The sequence below is a fragment of the Schistocerca americana genome, chromosome 4 (assembly GCF_021461395.2).
Source record: "Schistocerca americana isolate TAMUIC-IGC-003095 chromosome 4, iqSchAmer2.1, whole genome shotgun sequence".
Lineage (NCBI taxonomy): Eukaryota > Metazoa > Arthropoda > Insecta > Orthoptera > Acrididae > Schistocerca > Schistocerca americana.
The window spans coordinates 401,436,140-401,460,900 of record NC_060122.1 but is presented as its reverse complement, the minus strand read 5'-3'; the positions used below and the strand labels follow the sequence as shown (position 1 = coordinate 401,460,900).

The 24,761-nt window shown below is 43.0% G+C and overlaps 1 protein-coding gene across 2 annotated transcripts in view; it reads right to left on the bottom strand.

Moving 5' to 3' along the window:
- LOC124613196 (max dimerization protein 1-like) overlaps positions 1 to 24,761 on the bottom strand; it is a 700,459-nt gene that overhangs the window by 123,836 nt on the left and 551,862 nt on the right. For both annotated transcript variants that reach the window (XM_047141856.1, XM_047141857.1), the window contains exon 4: positions 17,599 to 17,713. In XM_047141856.1, coding sequence (XP_046997812.1) covers positions 17,599 to 17,713 — 115 coding nt within the window. The remainder of the gene's footprint in view (positions 1 to 17,598; positions 17,714 to 24,761) is intronic.

The following is a 24,761-nucleotide window of genomic DNA, read 5'->3' as shown; positions in this document are numbered from 1 at the left end:
AACACCGGTGTAATATTCTACAGTATTTGTTATTTATTTCACGAACCGGTTTTCCGCTGTTACGCTGTCATCAGGACAAAAAATAAGTATGTGGTGCAGTGAAAGTTTTTAAGATTAAAGATTTTAAACTAGTGCATCTACGGACTAACTCAGTTCCCAAAGATGAAAAACGTTAATGTTAGATTCAAGAACACAAGAGGAATTATTTCAGTGAAAATGCCATGTAAGATTATTTTCATATTGCGCCAATGTCGTGTGTGTTTTCAATCATAACGCGCTACATATTCAACCAAGAACTCACGAAACGGTCAATCAATGCAGTACCGGTATGACTTCACGGCAACTGCCTTTTACATCAGATGGCCTGATGGTACTCCAATTACGGAAATTTCGAAGGAAACAACAATTACGTCATTCCTTACTACATGGACCTTCCCGCTCTTATTTTATACGCTTGTGCTCTAGTAAAGGACCGTACGAAAGAGCGCAGATCAGCAACAGAGCAGCTGTCTACAAGTGCTGCAAAATGCATTGCAGTTGACGATGGACTTTTTGAATTAACAAAACACAGATTACAGTATTTCATTTATTATCACCTACATTTGTTCTGTTCCCCATCGTTTTCATTAGTTTCCTCGGAAATTGTTAAAAACACCACGTATGTTCATATGACGTTTTTGGTTCAGAACCACCTCAAAGCATTTACCTTTCTTTTTGACCCACCCAATATGAAGTCTTTTTACCAAACATCTAGGAGTGATAAATCAAGTCATGGGGAGCAACTTCTGCTAGAGACAAAATGACACTGACGCTAGGCGTGCTTTAGTATTCCCTGACCCTGGGACGACAGGACTACCAGGTTTTATTAAGCAGGTGTGCTCCATAGTACCTACTTCAGTAAATTGATAGTGTGCTGTTCACCAAAAAAGAACCGTAAGAGTGTTTCTAAGGGAAGAAAGATATTTGGAAGTGAAACATGAACTTTAATTTTGCTGGGCCTACCACCTTTCATGTGTACCAGACGATTCGACTGCAGGTAACACACAAGGCAGGCTGTACTCTGCGTACGTCCTGCCGCCTAATATTCTTCAATTACATTAAAAACAAAATAAAATGTTAAATATAGCTGGATTTAGAAAATAAAACTGTTTAGTTATGTGGTTCAGTATGTGCTGCACCGTGGTTCGGCGTCCAGGTTAAACTATATGTCGGTCATAACTGGCTGGATACGTTTAAAGAAAGAAAGGTTCATATTTATGGGCATTTATGCGGAGTGGACGACAAGAGTTTAACAAAACTGTTAACAACTTCTGGATAAATAAGAAACTAGATGAACCCGAGAACTTTAACAAACATAGAAATTTAGAAAATAAAAGAAAAAGCAGCAGGACCAGAAACAAATGTTTCAGAATTGACATGTTAAGAGTCGAAAGCGACCTGGGAAAGAGTCGGTAGTAGGCAGAAAAAAAAACCCTTGGTGAATATTTGAAATGAGAAATAGAAAAGATGAGACACTATTGAAATTAACAGGGAACAGTGGTATCAGTCAGTTATGTAACTTCGTCGCACCAAACTCCTATGATTGGAGGGCAGTTCTCAACATATTTCACAACGCATTTAACACTTGTGCGGCCTCCATCTTCTGTAGGTTGAAGAAGCTGAAGAACAACTCATCAATGTTCGAACAAACTGATTTCCTTGAGTAATTTAAAATATTTTTTGAATTAAACTTCTTTACCGAAACAGATACCGCAAACCAAATTTCTTGTTATCACTATGGACAATGTATCTTATAGAGGATACAACCCGTCAAATTAAAATTTACTTTACTACTCAACTTTTTGAAATAGTAAAGTAAAGAAGGCACGTCTCACTTTATACGGATACACGACGTCCTATGCCATAAAAAAAGTTTACAATGATAATATAAAGGTGGGATTAGTCTAAACAGAAACAATTAACATATAACAGCAGCATTAGCCAAACAGTACTCTACAAAATACTACCGTCCAACATATTCAGCATGCATTTGTACACAGATGGGCGATCGTTGAAACCAGCTATCAAAACCAGTTTGGAAAAATTCCGGGTTCTGTTTCCTAAACCATGATTTTAAAGCTGTTTTAACATCATCCAAGTCACGGAACTTGTAATCACGTAGTTTGTTCTGAATCAGGGTTGTAGGGTGAATGAGGTACCACTGACCAGCCCATTTATGCAGTCGTTTGGAATGTGAAAAATACGCGTGCAGGCGTGCATATCGTGACGAAGCTTGATTGCATGAAAGTCTTTTAGTGCTCTCTTTTTTCTTATTGCCTTTTAAGTTTCTCAAGTGTGGTTATATAGGTTTCGCTGTTGACTGTGAACGTGTCTGTCTCCTCGAATCACTTCATCAGCACGTCCTCGACTGGCATTTGTAAAAGGAGTTGCCGACCGGCCTCCGTGTCATTTATCTGTAATGTCAATTTCTCTGTTACCAAACTTCTTCAACCAAGGCTCCAAACTGCTGATACCCGTTGCAGCGTTCCCTTGCACTTCCTTCATGAACGAGTTTAAAACAGCTTAAAAATACTGGGTCAAGAAACGGAAGACTGAATTTTTCCAAACTGGTTCTGATGGCTTGTTTCAATGATAGTGCTAATGTTTACAAATCCAGTGGGACTATGTTGAACGGTAATTAGTGTATAGGAGGCATTACCTCTTGATCCACCATCGTAACTTTTTCGAAAACCGTTTACAAACTTGAGTGTTGTTCCGGGAGGAACGGAGAGAGACATCTTTTTAGGAGAAATAGGAACACGAACAAATGATTCAGGACACAGACTGGAGTGGAAGATGAAATCAGGAAACATGGAGGAACAATATGCATGTAAAAGTCCAGAAGGAGGGCTTTATTCAGGAGTGTATTGCTAATAGATACAGAAGATGATGATGATACTGTTAGCTAATGAGTTGTATTAAACGATGTAACCTAGAGAAGTGGATTGCGCCAATTTCTGCATCTTGTTATTCACACTTTTTTTCTTTAGTTTTTATGTACAGCTCTGTGGCCACACAAGTCAGAAAAAGTTCGAGCTATCGTGAACTTTTAGATTACGCTTTGACTCTGTCCTTAGTTTTCAAAATGAATCGGCATTATAGGTATCAACTGTAAGGGTACTCTGCTATTATTGCCGCATAACATGGAGTTATGACAAGATGTTAATCTTCGAAGCCAAATGTTTGTTACATACTAAGCATTAAAGTAAAGCTACTTTCTTGAAAAAAGTAGAATACTCTACATCAGAAAGGGTACACGAAAAGTAGTATGTTGGAAAATTCGAAGAAATTTTCGAAAAAGACAACTATACTCCCGGACAATCTTTGCCTATTACCATAATTTCTTATTACGTTCAAACTTCTCTTATTTCATCACGTCGGTAAAATTCCGTGGAGTTCAAATCCAAATAAGGGTTAATGAGAGTTTTCTGCGTTATATGCCTTGCAAATGCATCGAAGGCGCTATGGAAAAGTAATGAAAGCAACTGGTCCTTGAAACAGTGCCTTGCATAGTGCAGCGTTTTATCGTTCATGCAGGTTGACTGAAAGAAGAAACTATGAAATACGTTTCGAAGCTTTACTACGTTATGTTGTGTACATTCCGACAGTTTAACGAGAAGAATATTGTATATTACGAAAAGAAAACGGAAGGTAAGTGGTACGAGGAAGGTGAGAGGGGGAGCGCAGGATGTTTTTCGATGCTGCAGACTATAAACGGTCACGAAGTAACAAAAGTACGAGTAAATGTGAACAAAGCTGAATTTTCTGAAAAGTTCACAGCACATAAATGTAATGCGGCATTCAAGGTACAGAGTGGACCAGAACACTGAAGAAACCGGCAGTCTAAGAAGGGCACGCTCTGTCTAGATCCATAAAAGGAAGAGTAAAACTTTCGTAACAAGTTTCCTGGCGTCTGAAGAGACGTGCAGAAACGTGAACGCCCACTGACTTCAAGCTGCTGCTATTCGTCATTTGCCTGACGCGTATCCGGGTATACAACTTATTACAAGACTGCGGTCTATTTCGCTATTTAACTGCTGTTCTTCCGGTGCAAGACAACATGCAATTTACAAACATTTTCGCGACATCTCATTTCCATTTCACTCCCTCTAAACAACGGAAAGCAGTACTGCGCATGTACAGGAGACCTGTAAGTATGTTGACATCCGAAAATTCAATACTTCACGTGATAATGTAAGTTTTAATAACATACGTTCAACATGCTGGCAGTCATTTATCAACAAAACATCAACTGTAGTCTGGGAAAATGTGAATAACACCGAAAAGCCTATCAGTAGATATGGTGAGAAACTGCCGTCAGACGTTGTCTTTTAGCATCACAAATAAGGTCGGACGATCGCAGTAGATTTGCGGCCTCAGGTAACCCCACAATCAATAACCACACGGATTAAGGTCTGGGGAACTGGGAGATCAAACATGACGGTCGTGGCGGCTTAGCAAGCAACCCACACTCACCAATCCCGGTGCGCAAGAGATATTTCACCCGTGTAGCGATATGGGGTGGCGCGCCATCCTGCACAAAAGTTCGTACCTTCCACCAGGTGTTTATCAGTCAGGTTGGGGACGATGCGATTTTATAACACAACGGCGTACCTGCAGCTAATTTTAATACACGATTCTCATGCGGCTTCACTTGACTTGTTGCTGTCGAGAGCCATCTGCTGGCCAGATTTAGCGCGCTCTTTCGTTTCAATAAAATCTCATGTCGTTTCAGGCATGTGTATCAATTTTTATCTATCAACCTACACTATTCCATGAATTAGTGTATTTTCAAATACTAACGGACTTTTGAGTCACCCTATATATGTGAGTGTTTGTGTGTGTGTGGGGGGAGGGGGGGGGGTGTCTGTAAGGTGGTAGTGGTAGTAGTGGTGATGGTGGTGGTGGTGGTGGTAGTAGTAGTAGTAGTAGTGAATTATGCATGTATGCCGACGAAATAGAAAATGTTTGTCAACATACACCTATAATCCAATTAAAATTACTTGACAGTTGACTCCTTACACTTGCCGCTGCAGTGTTGCCGTATCGGCTGCAGGATATCGACCGGTTATGGGCAACACGCACGCACGCACGCACGCACGCACGCACACACACACACACACACACACACACACACACACACACGGCTGGTCACTTCACAAATGCCGTTAAATGTGTAACGCGGAGTAATGTTGGAGTAATGTCGGAAATGCGAGATGCTCTGTCTAAAGATCATTTTAAGTGACCAATGACTCAACTGCGGAAGAACTTTGTTCACGACGATTAAAGCTAATCTCTACGAGCAAACTCCAGACAGAAAACATTGTTTCAGCGCTAAAAACAAACTGTAATTTCCTGCTCTCATTGGATACCAGAAAGTACCCTCACACTAGCACACGAGCTGTCGAGTTACCAACCGACGAGCATTCGTCGTTGGCACTTGGTTGCAGATTATAGGCGACACAGACACGTTCCAAACAAAAAATAATTATAGAACGAAAAATAAGAGCATATAAAGTCAATTAGATAATGGCAATGACGCGGCAAAGAACCAGAAATACAAAAATTGCACTTAAATCAATTAACTGAATAAAAATAATAAACATTTTTGATTATATTATGAAATAAAAATCTTCTCAACGTTGGACGAGATTTTTTTTTTTGCCATTTTCGTTTACATCTTTTAAAATAAACCAGTTCCGAGTACTCTAACCTATAATCTTCTACACGTCAGCTTCATACGCTAACCTTTGCGCTGTGTCGCAACACTTTGTTGAGTAATTATATTTATGAATGTGGTGTTACAGTCGTAACGATGAAATGCAGCCTTAAAAAATTCGGCTTCACGCAATGTCGTGCGAAGATTATCTAATGTAAGCAGCTATCTGTGGTTATGGTAACTGTATACGCGAAGCTTAATCGCGTCTTGTGAGGAAGTATCCTGTAGCGTTTTTTTTTAAATGTTGTGTATAAATTGTGTGCATTCCACCATTGGCATCGTTTGTGTGTGTGTGTGTGTGTGTGTGTGTGTGTGTGTGTTTGTTTAGTGTGGTCATCATATATGATGAAAAACGAAATAAAAAGCCAGACTCAGACTCATGATTTGGGATCCAAACACTTAAAAAAAAAGAACACTGAACAATGATTTGGAAGTGAACTGACCAAGTGTTGTGGCAGTTCAGGCGTGACGCTGAGGGCTCTGATTGGACGAAACCCACTGCGCGAAGTGTCAATTATCAAGTAATTTTTATTGGACTGTAGATCGAACGCTACTAAACTGATGCTCCAGTATTTCCTTGCCTGTGGGATTTCTGTATCACAATCTCATTTTCAAGCGAGCTCATTTTCAGTATAAAAAAAGCCATTTTTACAGATTATGAATGGTGTGAGTATATCATGGTTATTGAGTGTAACTAACGTTACTGCAACTTTTCTCATGACGATCGCAACACAACACATGACTGAGGAGAGCACGTGCAGCATGTCACAACCTTTCGGACTTCGACGAAACATTGGCATGAGTGGCATAGAAGCGAGCATCAGACCGACAGATCGCACGAACTCTCGGGTACAGATCTGTGACTGCATAACGAGCGACAATGAGATCGACTACGGACGAAAGGGTGGCACGCGGAGTCAGTATTGCATCGTGAGAAAATTGCAGGATAATTCAAATGACACTGCAAACTGTAAGGGGTCCGTAGGCCCTTACCATAAGTTTGCACTCGGCACAGGTCGATATGGCAAACAATCGATAGTGTCGGGTTGCGAGAGCGAGTGTGAGTTGAGTCAGTTCCCAGGTCGCGGGCCGAGCCGTGTGGAGGCCTGTTGCTGTAATGCAAGGGTTTACCAACAAAGGGAGTGGCCATCGCCGCGGTTTAACCCCTTTGTGTTAGAATAATACGGGAAAGTGAAGAAGTATAATTACGATAGTGATCAGTGATATTTCTGTGCCGATATTTGTGGTTTCGCGTCTACCGCGCCGGCATCATTTGGATTGCAGTGTTGGATTACAGTGATTGTATTAGCGTGTGACGATTATGAATAACGAAGAAGCCTGTGCTGAGATTAGCCGTAATTAAATATGTATGACGAAGGCAGTGGCTGTCTCCTTCTTTTTTGTGTGTTTTTGAGACGAATATAGGTTCCTGATTAGTGAAGCTGTGTTGTTGTTCTTCTTGGTAACAGACATTTCATTATTACAGCAATTGAGAAGGACAAAATGGAATGTAACAACTCCGTAGCAGTCAAGTCCGATTGCCAGCCCCATTAGGTACACGGTCACATTAATTAATACACTCCTGGAAATGGAAAAAAGAACACATTGACACCGGTGTGTCAGACCCACCATACTTGCTCCTTACACTGCGAGAGGGCTGTACAAGCAATGATCACACGCACGGCACAGCGGACACACCAGGAACCGCGGTGTTGGCCGTCGAATGGCGCTAGCTGCGCAGCATTTGTGCACCGCCGCCGTCAGTGTCAGCCAGTTTGCCGTGGCATACGGAGCTCCATCGCAGTCTTTAACACTGGTAGCATGCCGCGACAGCGTGGACGTGAACCGTATGTGCAGCTGACGGACTTTGAGCGAGGACGTATAGTGGGCATGCGGGAGGCCGGGTGGACGTACCGCCGAATTGCTCAACACGTGGGGCGTGAGGTCTCCACAGTACATCGATGTTGTCGCCAGTGGTCGACGGAAGGTGCACGTGCCCGTCGACCTGGGACCGGACCGCAGCGACGCACGGATGCACGCCAAGACCGTAGGATCCTACGCAGTGCCGTAGGGGACCGCACCGCCACTTCCCAGCAAATTAGGGACACTGTTGCTCCTGGGGTATCGGCGAGGACCATTCGCAACCGTCTCCATGAAGCTGGGCTACGGTCCCGCACACCGTTAGGCCGTCTTCCGCTCACGCCCCAACATCGTGCAGCCCGCCTCCAGTGGTGTCGCGACAGGCGTGAATGGAGGGACGAATGGAGACGTGTCGTCTTCAGCGATGAGAGTCGCTTCTGCCTTGGTGCCAATGATGGTCGTATGCGTGTTTGGCGCCGTGCAGGTGAGCGCCACAATCAGGACTGCATACGACCGAGGCACACAGGGCCAACACCCGGAATCATGGTGTGGGAAGCGATCTCCTACACTGGCCGTACACCACTGGTGATCGTCGAGGGGGCACTGAATAGTGCACTGTACATCCAAACCGTCATCGAACCCATCGTTCTACCATTCCTAGACCGGCAAGGGAACTTGCTGTTCCAACAGGACAATGCACGTCCGCATGTATCCCGTGCCACCCAACGTGCTCTAGAAGGTGTAAGTCAACTACCCTGGCCAGCAAGATCTCCGGATCTGTCCCCCATTGAGCATGTTTGGGACTGGATGAAGCGTCGTCTCACGCGGTCTGCACGTCCAGCACGAACGCTGGTCCAACTGAGGCGCCAGGTGGAAATGGCATGGCAAGCCGTTCCACAGGACTACATCCAGCATCTCTACGATCGTCTCCATGGGAGAATAGCAGCCTGCATTGCTGCGAAAGGTGGATATACACTGTACTAGTGCCGACATTGTGCATGCTCTGTTGCCTGTGTCTATGTGCCTGTGGTTCTGTCAGTGTGATCATGTGATGTATCTGACCCCAGGAATGTGTCAATAAAGTTTCCCCTTCCTGGGACAATGAATTCACGGTGTTCTTATTTCAATTTCCAGGAGTGTAGTTATTTGGGCTGCTATCAGATCCCGATCGAGCGGGATACTTAAATCGGAGGTGTTACAAAACACACAGATGGTATCAGCTGAAATCCCGAAAGAGGTAACAGAGTGTCACAACGAACCGTTGGGAAGAGATTCCTACAAATTGGTGAGATTTTCACGGAGTATAGCACTGTGACACTCAGTGACGCTCTGAAATGTTCAGCCGTGAGTGCAACGTCTGTTTGTGACAGTCAGATCTACGCCAATGTTTTTGTAAGAGTGATTCTCGAGACCTGTACCTTCCCACTGGAGGCGGAAATCGACCATGTCCTTTTCACACTTGCCTTCATCTACGTGAAGTAACCACTGTAAAACTAAGTCTGGACGGGAGTCTGACCCGCCGCCGCACATCCGCTGCGTTGAGAACCGCGGCGCGGCTCTCGCCCTGTCACAGTGGCCTTTTCTCCGACAGGGCACGTGATTCCGGTGGCGCGGCCGCTTACTCACCGCATGCAAGCCGGCATACGTTGCGACACCAACACTTCGCAGCGCCTCTGCGACGACGTGACCCGACGCTCGCAAACAACCACACACTTGCAGCCCTACTTCAAGGTTATACAGGCCACACGGTAGCTGGCCTATATCTGTCACGTTTCTCTCGTCTAGGGTCATTACTACGTCTCACTGTTAAGCAACTAGTGTACACCCGAGATAACGCTTTTCAAGGGCGTTATCAAAAATAAAAAATGTGCCTACAATTTCCGTGTGGCTACCTAATGCGCCTACGATTTCCGGTGCCTATTTAAATGTGCCTACAATCTCCGTGTGACTGTCTAAAATGAGTATGTCTAAAAAATTCCCGCCGAATCTCTTCCCTTTTACATTATTCTTCAGCAAAGCAGCCGTAAAATCTAATGAATTCATAATTCTGTATGATGCGTGACACAATGTCTAGCCCAACGTTATGCTTACACATGTAACAGAAGTGCACAGTACTACTTGTAATTACAAAAACAAATAAAGGGCTCCGCAACTGTTATAAAAGCAGGAAAACAAATATACAGGGAGTATAGTTAACTCCACCTACAGTCTCAAAATATTTATGCCATCTACATCTACATCCATACTCCGCAAGCCACCTGACGGTGTGTGGCGGAGGGTACCTTGAGTACCACTATCGGATCTCCCTTCTATTCCAGTCTCGTATTGTTCGTGGAAAGAAAGATTGTCGGTATGTCTCTGTGTGGGCTCTAATCTCTCTGATTTTATCCTCATGGTCTCTTCGCGAGATATACGTAGGAGGGAGCAATACACCGCTTGACTCCTCGGTGAGCCGGCCGTAGTGGCCGCGCGGTTCTAGGCGCTAAAGTTTGGAGCCGAGCGACCGCTCCGGTCGCGGTTTCGAATCCTGCCTAGGGCATGGGTGTGTGTGATGTCCTTAGGTTAGTTATGTTTAATTAGTTCTAAGTTCTAGGCGACTGATGACCTCAGAAGTTAAGTCGCATAGTGCTCAGAGCCAGCCATTTGACTCCTCGGTGAAGGTATGTTTTCGAAACTTCAACAAAAGCCTGTACCGAGCTACTGAGCGTTTCTCTTGCAGAGTCTTCCACTGGAGTTTATCTATCATCACCGTAACGCTTTAGCGATTACTAAATGATCCTGTAACGAAGCACGCTGCTCTCCGTTGGATCTTCTCTATCTCTTCTATCAACCCTGTACTGTAACCTACTACCTTTGTTTTCGGACTGCATTTCCTTAGGATTCTTTCAATGAATCTCAGTCTGGCATCTGCTTTACCGACGATCAACTATGTATGATCATTCCATTTTAAAACACTCCTAATGCTTACTCCCAGATAATTTATGGAATTAACTGCTTCCATATGCTGACCTGCTATATTGTAGCTAAATGATTAAGGACCTTTCTTTCTATGTATTCGCAGCACATTACATTTGTCTACATCGAGATTCATTTGCCATTCCCTGCACCATGTTTCAATTCGTTGCAGATCCTCCTGCATTTCAGTACACTTTTCCATTGTTACAACCTCTCGATATACTACAGCATCATCCGCAAAAAGTCTCGGTGAACTTCCAATGTTATCCACAAGGTTATATATATATGTATTGTGAATAGCAACGGTCCTACGACACTCCACTGCGGCACACCTAAAATCACTCTTACTTCGGAAGACTACTCTCCATTGAGAATGAGATGCTGCGTTCTGTCATGTAGGAACTCTTCAATCCAATCGCACAATTGGTCTGATACTCCATATGCTCTTACTTTGTTCATTAAACGACTGTGGGGAACTGTATCAAACGCCTTGCGGAAGTCAAGAAATACGTCATCTATCTGGGAACCCGTGTCTATGGCCTATTATTGTATCACGCAATGCATTTCGGGCCTTGCGGCGCCGTCGTCGAATTTGAAGTCGTGGAGAAGAGCTTCCCCGTGATCTGAGATTTTCTCGCAGCGAATGCCTTAGAGTAGTAGATTGTCGAATTTCTGCTAACCGGTATGTTAATAAAACGGTATAAAGTGAAACAGACTGTCTTTTTTCACCATAATTATTACAAGTGATCATGATTCCCTCAAGTATGAACGAGAAAAATAAAATAAAGGGAGCTTCCCATGACGTTGCACTAGCATTTAATATGGTTATTTCAGCATGGCTCATCACTTCGTTCAACACAGCATAAAACCATCACGAAACAGGAAAAATACTCCATGGCTGTAACCGCTCCACAACAGCAAGGTAAATAAGGTAAAAAACAAATTACAACTGAAGATAAACCCACAAATCCCTTAATGTAGAATTTAATACACTGTGACTCAACGTGGTTTTTGTTATACTTCCTATACAATCAATACAATAACATCTGCAACAGTAGATAGCATTAAAAAAATTATAGAGAAATGTTAAGGGCAATATTTCACATCCTCGGCAGAAAAAACGCGTTTTTCCATAAGAAACCAATGGTTCCATACTTTACGTCGTGAGTTGCCCTGTACGAGAAAGTTCTGGTATACTTAGTACAAAATTACTAACAGAGCTTCCAAAACAAGTAGATATTTTTTTCTTTATATTTTACAGAGCTCTCGTTATAAGATGACTCAACAAATGAAAAATAAATTATATCCATTCTAAACGGATTTAAGACACTACCGAAATCGCGTCGTCATTCTGAAGGCCCGCAGAACAGATCTTCTTTTCCTTGCTCGCTACTCTCTTTACTTCGACAAAATGTGCCCGTCAGCAACGCGTTTTTCGCAATTTAGTTCGAGTCGTTTAATTAAGACTCGCTGTCAAGGCGATGCTTGCCGTTCTTATTCAATAAAAGCTTTTTAAAAAGGTTTGAAGCAGCCAAAAGATCCGGAACAAAGATTTTCCTCTAACAAAAGGTTTAACAAGAAAACTCAGCCTTGCTTGTGCTGTAGCTTGTTTTACTGTCGGCACGAAGCAAGTTCTGATAAGTCGCACGGTATCCGAGGCATTTTGCCATGCTCGACAAAAATGTGTTTCTTTCAAGTGTTTTTCCCCCTTCGCCGCCAATTGCTCTTGATAATTTCGTTAAGTTTCATTAAGATAAGTTTAATCTGCGAAAAAATAAGTAGAGCATTACGATTTTATTCGTTCTGACATCAAGAACAGCTTCTACAGGAAATATTTATTTTATGTGTCACTAAGGCATTACTCAGAAGGAAATTAATTATTTCTACAGGTTGATATTTAAAATAATTACATACAACACACTTATCGGACCTAGCTGATAATCATACAATACACGTCAAGGTTTCTCTCTCTCTCTCTCTCTCTCTCTCTCTCTCTCTCTTCCATGCGTGGCTTCTTCAATCTACTCCAAGACAAAGGGTCATGTTCATCGGGGAGTTGGGAAATTTACGTCTAAAATTTCACAAGGAATCTTCCAATCAGTGTGGCTATATAGCCGTCACCTTTGCATCTCAGTTATCTTTCACTGACAAATAGAATATCAGCAAGTTCATGACAAAGTAAATCTAGGACATTTCTTTGTAAAAATGACATCAAAATACGCACTTTCCTTAATGTATAGATTTCGCTAATTTTAGCACTGTGTACTCGTTAAACACTTTTCGTACAGCATTAAAATTTTCAGCGGCGTAGTATTGTAAGGAGAGGCGTACAAATATGTGGCCATAATGATCTATTTGACAGTGAAAATTGTTAACATGGCGCTGGGGTATGGAACTACTAAATAAACATTTGGAGGAACCCGACAGTGACGTCAACAGTTTTTAACGCTTCCAACAATTGCTGATTTCCACACGTAACCTTTACCACCCGAAACAACTGTTTTGTTTGTAGTCACATACTGGGCAGATCCAACCCATTTAGATGCTGATGTTTACTTAACATAATGAGTGACTTAATATTACGAGGGCAGTTCAATAAGTAATGCAACACATTTTTTTTCTGAAACAGGGGTTGTTTTATTCAGCATTGAAATACACCAGGTTATTCCCCAATCTTTTGGCTACACAACACTATTTTTCAACGTAATCTCCATTCAATGCTACGGCCTTACGCCACCTTGAAATGAGGGCCTGTATGCCTGCACGGTACCATTCCACTGGTCGATGTCGGAGCCAACGTCGTACTGCATCAATAACTACTTCATCATCCGCGTAGTGCCTCCCACGGACTGCGTCCTTCATTGGACCAAACATATGGGAATCCGACGGTGCGAGATCGGGGCTGTAGGGTGCATGAGGAAGAACAGTCCACTGAAGTTTTGTGAGCTCCTCTCGGGTGCGAAGACTTGTGTGAGGTCTTGCGTTGTCATGAAGAAGGAGAAGTTCGTTCAGATTTTTGTGCCTACGAACACGCTGAAGTCGTTTCTTCAATTTCTGAAGAGTAGCACAATACACTTCAGAGTTGATCGTTTGACCATGGGGAAGGACATCGAACAGAATAACCCCTTCAGCGTCCCAGAAGACTGTTACCATGACTTTACCGGCTGAGGGTATGGCTTTAAACTTTTTCTTGGTAGGGGAGTGGGTGTGGCGCCACTCCATTGATTGCCGTTTTGTTTCAGGTTCGAAGTGATGAACCCATGTTTCATCGCCTGTAACAATCTTTGACAAGAAATTGTCACCCTCAGCCACAAGACGAGCAAGCAATGCCGCACAGATGGTTCTCCTTTGCTCTTTATGGTGTGCGGTTAGACAACGAGGGACCCAGCGGGAACAAACCTTTGAATATCCCAACTGGTGAACAATTGTGACAGCACTACCAACAGAGATGTCAAGTTGAGCACTGAGTTGTTTGATGGTGATCCGTCGATCATCTCGAACGAGTGTGTTCGCACGCTCCGCCATTGCAGGAGTCACAGCTGTGCACGGCCGGCCCGCACGCGGGAGATCAGACAGTCTTGCTTGACCTTGCGGCGATGATGACACACGCTTTGCCCAACGACTCATCGTGCTTTTGTCCACTGCCAGATCACCGTAGACATTCTGCAAGCGCCTATGAATATGTGAGATGCCCTGGTTTTCCGCCAAAAGAAACTCGATCACTGCCCGTTGTTTGCAACGCACATCCGTTACAGACGCCATTTTAACAGCTCCGTACAGCGCTGCCACCTGTCGGAAGTCAATGAAACTATACGAGACGAAGCGGGAATGTTTGAAAATATTCCACAAGAAATTTCCGGTTTTTTTCAACCAAAATTGGCCGAGAAAAAAAATGTGTTGCATTACTTATTGAACTGCCCTCGTAGATTCTGTTTATATTCTACAAATTGTATGAATAATTATAAACAACTACTTTCAATACTTATTAACAGACACTGTTTTGAATCCAAGGGATGATCTAGTTCAAGTGAACATTCTTCCTATATTCGAAGTCCTCGTTTCAGTTCCAGTACTTTTATTCTGCACTAAAACTGAAATTTCTATATAATCTGCCGTTTTTAAAAGCTTGTTTATTTGTGTGTGACATTTGTTTATTGGAGACAGCTTGATACACCGACAGCAGGTGTCAACGGAAGAATTCGTTAATGTCATTACTCAGTTTTTATTTACTAGGAAGCGCACAAAAATACACCTTGCTCAGCTCAAAACGAGTTTGGAAAACAAGTGTACAAGGAAAGTAAACAAATGAATCAAGGAAATGGCTGGAATGGAAGACATAATGTCGACTATAATGAAAATGAAGTGGTGGGTGGACGGGACGTGTAACGAGAAGAGCATATTTCGCAAGCGAATACGTAAACAAAATGCGACATTTTACAGTTAATCCATATAAACTCTGTAGGCAGGGCGGCAAATATGTAACAGGCTACACATAGAAATTATTTTTATCGTTCAGTTTTTCTCGATTAATGAGTTATTACGTAATTATCATTTACGTCTGACCTACATTCATGTCTAGGTGCCCATGTAAGTACACTATCTCTCAGCAAGCCGCTGGCCTTATAAGCAAATCTACTCTTTCTTCAATTACGTAAGCAAGTCAGACCAATAGAACACTATTAACGAATAACTGTAGCAACTGAATCCCCGTGGGAAAATACGTCGGTTCGCTATATATTCCCATAGAATGCGCGCGTTGCTGTCTCGTATCAGAAATCATTAAAACGTAGAACACGATGTTGGTAATGCCATACGCGTGTCACATGTAATTCTTATCACGACATTTCGACGTCGACACTGGGTCAGGGCAGCGACGTTTTTCTGCGAAAGATTTCCCTGAGACCTACAGATTGGAATTTCAAATTTTCCTGAATCAATTATGCGACACCAAGTTTTGCTTTACTAGTTTTCGTGGCCGTTAACGACATTTTTTGAGTTTCCACGTCACTTATTAGTGATTACTGATGATGAGCTCAAGTACAAGAGAAATCCTAGCAGCAACTCATTTAGAACTGTTGTCACTAGAAGGAACCACCAGTGACCTTTAATAATTACGACACATCACGTTTCATTATTGACATGAAATATGACAATGTCAGAAATTCAGAAGACGAATGAATGAAATTAGGGAAACAACGCGAAACTTGAAAATTAATTACTGGTGCACGAAACATGTGCGTTCATAAATGGATCTGTAATTATATTCTATAAAATTAAAACCCAAGTGCTTGCTTTTAAGCGAATAACGACTTCACAGCTATTTGAAAAATTTGTGGCGCGCACGTCCTAAGTAATCACGCAATGGAAAACGTACCTGCGTCCGAGAACCCAAGGACGATGACGAAGATTTCCGAGGTCGGCGAGGGTGCCTAAGAAAGCCACAATCGCGCAACGAACATTAACCAGTTTAAAGCTGTTCTTCATAGGGATGGCGGTTATCGCTGAAACAACCGGTTTTCGGTTATATCGCTTTTTCCCCACACCGATTTAACCTAACTTTCAAAACCGATCAAAATAACAAGTTTCTGAAATAAGCGATTTTCGGTTTTTTATTCCTATTATTTCCTGCAGTAAAATTAGAAATCACACGAAGATTGGACAATTTTAATTCAGTTTTTCTAGAGTCAAAATATTAAATGGGCAAATAAAAGAAAAAATTTTCCGTCCACTCTTCACTGCTTTACTGGCGAAAAGTGATGAATGAATACTACAAAATCTCATCAATATTCTGCTATTGATTCTAGTTTTTTGAACTCACTCACTTGTTTTAATCGCGGATCATTACACTATTTCAAAATTACGAATAGTCAGCGCTTAAGAATGAAAACTGAGGCTGAAGAACCCTTGCTTTTCGTGTTAATTCGCCCGTTTTTAAAGGCTACAAGCAGTTAAAGGCTTATTACGTACACACAGGCAGCGTATCAGCTACTTTCTATTTTTATTGTATACTCTGAATGAACTGTTGTTACGTTTTTAATTTATTACCGTTTCCACAGCGCTCTTCCTCTTATTATTTCACAGAAATGGCAGACTAATCCTTTAAAGCAAACGAAGCACTGGTACGTCACTTCGTAAAAATATTTCGAGACTAGGGTTGGTGCCATTCTGCAATTCAATTGATTTCCAGCGACGGTACGCCAGGTAGGTGTACCTGAACATTGCAGGTACACGCATACCTTAACGACACGCAGCAACAAGGGCAGTGATGCTGTACCAATTCTTATGCCATATGTTTGTTGCTCGTTTCTGTCGACCTGTTATCACAACAACACTGGTCGCTTTTCCCATTTTCTGTAATAACGCAGTACTTGAAACCAACGCACATTTATGAATAAAAATTACTCTGTTTTTTAAAAAAAGGTTTATTTAAAAACGAAAAATTTTCGCATTGCTGCTATGACTAATTGATATACCGTTTTTTAAAAGTGAGAAGTAAAAACACCTGTTGTAACCGAGACCAAAAAAATAATGAAAATAAAGGTTATTCAGAACTAAAATGCCGGTATCGGTCTTAACCGGTCGGTTTATCCAACCCCTACTTCTTTCTGCCTTTCCTTACGCGACAGCACATCCGATTGTTTCCGACGCAGAATCTCAAAAGTGATTTGTAACGAAGTGACTTCAGTCTACGACCGCTTGAATTCTTCTACGAGTGTCTCAGAATTCTCCGAGATCTTCCTAAGTTTTCCAGTAAATTCAATTTTCCGTTTCTCCAAACAAGTCGCCACCCTGTGGATGTAATGACTTCACTTGCGGTAATATAATGTGAGAAACCTACTTATCCTAATACAAGAGAAATACCGCTCGAAGTCAGAGTGGGTGCAAAACAGAAGGCGGGCCAACATTAGTGACAGGTTGTACAAGTAGGTAGGAGCGCTCCTTACGCAGTCTGAAGCGAGGTCTAGGCTAGGGGTGAGGCTGCCAGCAACCGCATGCAAGCAGGTGGACAACGCGGCGGACGCTACCTTTATGAACCGTTTCGCTTTCGTCAGGAGGCCCAGGGTAGTGTGCCGGGATGCTTCGGGTCCCAGCGGCACCATCTCTTTCAGCTTCTCCAGGCAGTTTCGCAGGTGGGCCCTCCTGCAACAGAAACATAACGACCGCTATTGGCATGCGGCTCATTAACGGGCAGAAATGTTGAATATTCTGCTAAAAACGCCAACTGACTACGTCATCCTTACGGCCTGAATATCACCGCACACTTATTAAATTCACAGCAGCACAATACCATAAAGCTTTGCGTCTATTTGTACATCATTTATTGCATTTTTTTACTAAATTACATTATCTGAGGATACAGTAAGTACACGATACGCAGCATCCTACAGATCTAGAGCTCTGGCAGTCATCAGCTAGAGGCGGATTTCAAAAAAGTTGGCATTTGACAACTAGAGGGAACGGCGTTCCCACCATCGACATCCCTAATTGGGGGAGGATCTGGTATTGTCGGCCCGCACAGTACTGCCACTTCCGCGGCACAAGGCGTGCCATATCTTAAGCAGAAAGCTTTTCCGGACGCGAAAATAGTCTATTCCACGAAAAAATGCAACTTCGATCTTAATTAAAATTAACGACAGATTCTTGACAGCCTTCGAGACACTACATAGATCAATATCACACGTCAACTTCGGATCTTTTCCGCAGTTTTTGTGGGGGATAGAGGCTTCAAAATGATTTCCTATCACCGACGAGAACGGAGCGCTGTAATGGCATCATGAAGACAGAACCTGTCACGGCAACGTCGCAGCTTTTGACCTTCAACGTCAGATGCCAACTAATTTAAATCACAACATACACCTGCCTACGAAGTCTTTCTCGGCGTTCTCAGCTAGCTTGCTACATCAAACCCGTATAAAATCTGAAGTTTTCGATTATTTCTTCCACCCCCGCCTTCACCCCTATTCCCAACCCATCGCTGCCGTCAGAGGCTAGGTATAACTGTCGCGAATAAGACGAGGCTCACAATTTTACGCTCAGAGTACGGCATCTCATTGGATAAATTACACGTACGTCATGATATGACGGATATAGCGAATGCTGAATCGGCGTCCTTTGCGCCCAGAGATTTCGTTTGCGCTCGCTTGCAGCGCACTACTCTCATCAGGCAGTAAACTATGTGAACTTTTCCTCCTTAATTTCCCTCGTCAAGAGCCTACTACCGCAGTCATGAAACTAACCTCCTCGCTATTATCGCAACAGTCAGACCTTGGTCCAGACGACGATGATGGAGGCAACGTCGAAAGCTTGAGATTTTGTCTGAACTTGGTATGGCGACTTCACCTACAGTTCTTTATCCATTACCTTCATCTGTTGCAGTGGCTTGTCATATATCTCTACCGAATAAAGCCTATTAATACCGTGCAGACAAATGACGTAAAACCATAGCGTATAGTGCCACCGTAGTTTCAGCAGCTTTTCAGGAAAAATAAAAGGTAACGAAATACATTTTTGCAGAAATGTGGGTGTCCGCTTTCTTATGGCATAACATAGTTTTGCCGTCTTAGCCACGCAGAGCAGATGAAAAAAAAACCTCTAGTAAAGAAGACGGAAATGTAGACGGGGAGTGGTTTTTACTCATGTCGCTCGAAAACAGGAAATATACCTATGTCAAATTAAACGTTAATTCCCAAAAAATAGGGGAACTTTGTGTAAATATGCAAAGTGCAAAGTTGAACTATGGGCTACAGGCAAATTTACATTAGAGTTAAGCCTTTATCGATCGTTAGTCCTAGAAATTAGTAATAAAAGAACGGAGAATAATACGACTGAACACTTTATACAAGGTACTGAAAGAAAAAATTACAGTATATATTGACATACACACATTGACAGTGTCACACCGCAATCTAATATCTCTATCAATTGCCTCAGATGTTACTCCAGAGATCAGTATGATCTTCTTTGGCTAAGCACAAAGCTCTCTCCAGCCACTTCCTTAGTCAGCTACTAGAGACAGCAGCTCTCTCTAGCACAATGTGGAGGAACGTTTCACATGTTCTGAAGGAGCAGGTACACCCCGTCGATCACGACGTTAAGGAAAATCATCCATGTTTTATCTAAGAGTCATAGTCCAGTTGATGAAATGACATAACACTTTAGATTATTTTAACTGTATCACCTGTTTGCAACCACGTTCCTCATCTCTGTCATAACGAAGTCTGAATTACCTAAAACTTCGTCGCTCAATGTCATTATGAAATAGACACACCTGCCTCTCTAACTTCAGAAGCAGCATACTGGAGTGTTAGATTCGGAAGGCACGCAATATGCAGTTCGGATACGTGCGCCGTATTTGCGACGGTTGCTCTGCTTTGGTGCCGCTTCCCACATCTGCCTATGCAAATGTCGGATGGGTCCCCCGTATCTGCTACAGAAACAACATACATGCATAGTCAAAAAACGGAGGCACACAGAACAAAGTTTACAACACGTCGAGACAGATGCGCTCAAAGAATTAACGGAGCGTGCGACTGATGCGACTGCAGCTGAATGAAAATGAAGAAACGAAGCTCATCCAAAACAACATTATGCCAGTATTCCGAATCAACAGCCGTGAGGCAGTGTAGCCCCTATGATGGGGTAATTTTCTACATTTCTTGAATCAGTTTTCGATATGCTGTCCTCATCTGTTCTTTTTTTTTTTTTTTTTTAAAGAGTAAACTCCTCAAGCAGGACTGCCTTAACGGATATAACATGATAATGGTCTATGAACTTTTAGCATTGCACTTGATAATGGCAAAAAAAGCTGAAATTGAGATAGTAGAGAAGGTAAACACAGTAACACACAGTCAAATGGCGATTTACTCTTTTCATGATTGGCTCAAGATCATAGTGGATTGTCTATCGAAAGTACACCCTTTCAAAGGCGTGACAAACGCTGAAAAAATAAATCTGTATTCAACTACTACGAGATTTGGCGACAGGTCGTTGCTACATTTATATGTATAATAATTTGTTACTCCTACTGTACTTGAAAACCATGTAAGCATTAATCGAAACAGTAATTTTCGGTGTTGCCTTAGTTTTTTTAAAAATTATATTAATAATGTGCCATTTTGTAAAATGCCTATGTAGTCTAAACATGACTAGTATTGGCATTAAGTCGAAAAATGATGTAGACTGATCAAGCACCTGAAGATTAGCTTCCATTGCTCGAAATACATACTGCATTGTAATAAAAATCACTAGTGGCTGAAGTAGGTTTGTTTTTTTATTTTACGAAAGTAATACAGTCACGGATACCACGCTGACAGCAACGGATAAAATTATGAAATAATAATTAGTCCTATCGACCGTATGAAAAATTGTAAACCAAACAGACGAAAATCGTAATACTGACACTGTACCGGTACTTCAACTTTTAGCCACGAAGTAATTATCCGTATTACTGTAGATATCCACAGATGTAACCGCGATACTCACTCATGGAGCATATTTATCCTCATGTATTAAGTCCCTATATAAAAATCGATGCGATTCTGCAAACACATCTTGCGAAATCCAGCCAGCTCTATTCGTCCACGAGATCCATAGCGCCTTAGACTAAAGGTGCCCAGGTTGATGCCGTGTTCCTTGACTTCTAGAACGTATTTGATACAGTTCCGCACTGTCGTTCTGTGAACAAAATAAAGCTTACCGAGCATCAGACAAGAGATTTGTGACTGGGCGCGGGACTTTCTAGCAGACAGAACTCAACACCTCGTTCTTAACGGAATAAAATCGACAAATATGAAAGTAATTCCAGGAGTATCTAAGGGGAATGTTACAGGGCCGCTACAATTTACAAATTATATTAAAAATCTAGTGAATAACGATGGAGGCTCCGTGAGAGTATTCAGGGACGACGCAGTTCTCTATGGTAAGAACATAACGAAACTCGTAACTCCTGCAAGGACCAAAAATAGATGGACGAACTGGCATTTGACAATGAATGTAAAAAAAGTGTGACGAATTGCGCGAGGCGTAATGGGCACTTATCACAAATAGTAGGAAAAGTTGATGCCCAACACAGGTCCACAGGGAAAATCTTAGGGAAATGTAATTCACTTACGGAAGAAATGGCTTACAACACACACGTTAAAATGATTCTTGAGCACTGTTCATTCGTCTGAGAACCTTATCAAATGTGATTAGTGTTACACACAGAAAATGTCTAACGAAAAGCGGCGCGTTTCATCAGGGGATCATTTACTCGGTGTGAGGGTGTTATAGAGAAGCTGAGCAAGCTCGAGCGGCAGACGCTACATGCAAGAGAGGCGCTGTTCATTTCGGAGAGATTTGCTGCTGATATTTCGAGACCGCACATTCCCAGAAGATTCTCGCAATATTACTTCCTCCCACATACGTATCGTGAAATGATCACAATAAGAAAATCAGAGAAATTACATGTCATACGGTGCTTTACCGAGAATCATTCCTCCCATGCGCCATTTGTGAACGGTACAGGAAAGGGAGAGAAAAAAAAAAAAAGGAAGTGACACCAGAAACATTTACCGCCACACACTGTAAGACTGCTTGCGGAGTATAATGTCGCTGTAGATGTACAGGGGCCAACGGCCTTGCCGCAGTGGTAACACCGATTCCCGTCGGGCTGGGCTAGCACTTGGATGGGTCACCATCCGGACTGCCGAGCGCTGTTGGCAAGTGGGGTGCACTCAGTTCTTGTGAGGCAAACTGAGGAGCTGCTTCATTGAGAAGTAACGGCTCCGGTCTCGTAAACTGACATACGGCCGGAAGAGCGGTGAGCTGACCATATGCCCCTTCATATCCGCATCCGGTGACGCCTGTGGTTTAGGATGACACGGCGGCCGGTCGGTACCATTGGGCCTTCCAAGGCCTGGTCGGACGGACAGATGTACGGGAGGGGGGGGGGGGGGGACAAATATACGGTAACACCAAAAACACAACACATTACCATGCTCATTATGGTGTAGGAAAATCCTTGATATTCAATACGGTTTTCAAGAGAATCTTACACCATCCTTCCTCGAAAATAGAGGCAAGTTAAAATAACGATAATGGAGATGGGTAGCGATCACGCATCCACTTCTCCAAGGTAGTCTACAAAGGCTCAATAATATTGAGGTAGGGGAGATGCAAGAATTCATCCTCGCGCTCACGAAACCTGTCCTGGACGACGCGAGCTGTGTAAACAGGAGCCTTGTCGTCTTGCAACACAGCCTCAAATTGGAAAAAAAAAACAAAAAAAAACGTTATACCAAGGGATGGACGTGATGATGATGATTTTTGGGTTATGGGGCGCTCAGCTACGCGGTCATCAGCGCCCGTACAAAGTCCCAATTTTTACACATAGTTTTTTCACAGTCAAATTTAACCAATGACAAATGATGAAGAAATGATAAGGACAACACAAACACCTAGTCCCCGGGCAGAGAAAATCTCCAACCGGCCGGGAATCGAACCCGGGGCCCCGTCGTCCAGAGGCAGCAACGCTAGCCAGTAGACCACGAGCTGCGGACCTGGGATGAACGTGAGCAGCAAAAATGGTCAAATAATCCTTGGCAAGTCTGCAGTCTTGGAGAATAACCACAGGACCAATGCAATACCACGATATCGCTGTCCAGATCACCGCCGAATCCCCACCACGTTTCACTCTTGTGACGTAAACTCGACCTGAAGTTGGAAAGAGTGTAAACAAGACTCATCCGATAAAATGACTACCCTCCACTGCTCTATAGTGCATGTTTTATGGCTTCGGCACCACGTTTTCCTGTTAAGGTCATTTGCAACACCGATCAGTACTTTTGGAGTTCCAGCTTGCCCTGCAGTTCCCTACTTTTGGAACTCCATTCGTGTTGTTCTGGTGCTGACAGGGTTCGCGAGTGCTAAATTCAGTTCTGCACTGACTTTTACAACTGGTGTCCACTTATTTTTTTGGGCTCTGAGCACTATGAGACTTAACATCTGAGGTCATCAGTCCCCTAGAACTTAGAACTAGTTAAACCTAACTAACCTAAGCACATCACAAACATCCAAGCCCGAGGCAGGATTCGAACCTGCGATCGTAGCGGTCTTGCGGTTCCAGACTGCAGCGCCTTTTCCGCTTCCCTGTATACGGTTTAAACTTAAGATATGGTGTCTCTCGAAACAGCAAACACTTCGCCTACCTTTGTTATCGCAACACCTATCATACAAGCACCAATAATGTGCCCACGTTCGAATTCCATTACCTCTGACACAATGCACTCACTCCTACGCAGGACACCTTTATGACCACCACTGACTTTTGAAACGTTTTGAGGACACTGCACACGTGGCGTTCGTAGTCAAATACAACAATGAAACCTGGAAACTTGGTGGTGGTGGTGGTGGTGGTGGTGGTGGTGGTGGTTAGTGTTTAACGTCCCGTCGACGACGAGGTCATTAGAGACGGAGGAAACTTGGCTACCATCTGTATTTACATTCAAGTACGCATTTCTCGCGGAGTTTCCACGATTTTGTTGAGCCCCTGTAGCTATCTGCATCGCCGTGGGCTTTTATCCGCGAAGTAATTACAAGGGGCGCTCAATAAGTAATGCAACACATTTTGTTTCTGAAAGCAATTTGGTTTCATTCAGGATTCCAATACACCGTATTTTGCCCCCGCCTATAAAACCAAATGTTTGAACATAATTTCCGTTCAGTGCGACGGCCTTATACCACCCTACTTGGAGCGCGTGTAATGCCCACAAGGTACCGCTCTACTGGTCGACAATGGAGCCAACGTTTTGCTGCATCAATAACCTTGTCATTCATGTACTGCTTCCCGTGGAGTGCATCCTTCATTGCGCCAAACAGAAGGCAGTCGGAAAGTGCGAGATCCAGGCTATAGGGTGATTGTTGAAGGACAGTCCAGTGAAATTTTCTGTGTCCCTATCGGTGTGCAGACATGTGTTTCTTCAATTTCCTGTGAGTGCGCAATACACATCAGAGCCAATCGTTGCCCCTTGCGGGATGACATCACAGAATAACGCCTTTCGAGTCCCAGAAGAGCGTCGCTCTGATTTTACTGGCTGAGGTTGCGGATTTACAGTTTTCATCGGAGGAAAGGTGGTGTGGCGCCACTCCATGGATTGCTCTCGTTCCCGGTTCGACGTGATGAACCCATGTTTCATCGTCTGTCACGACG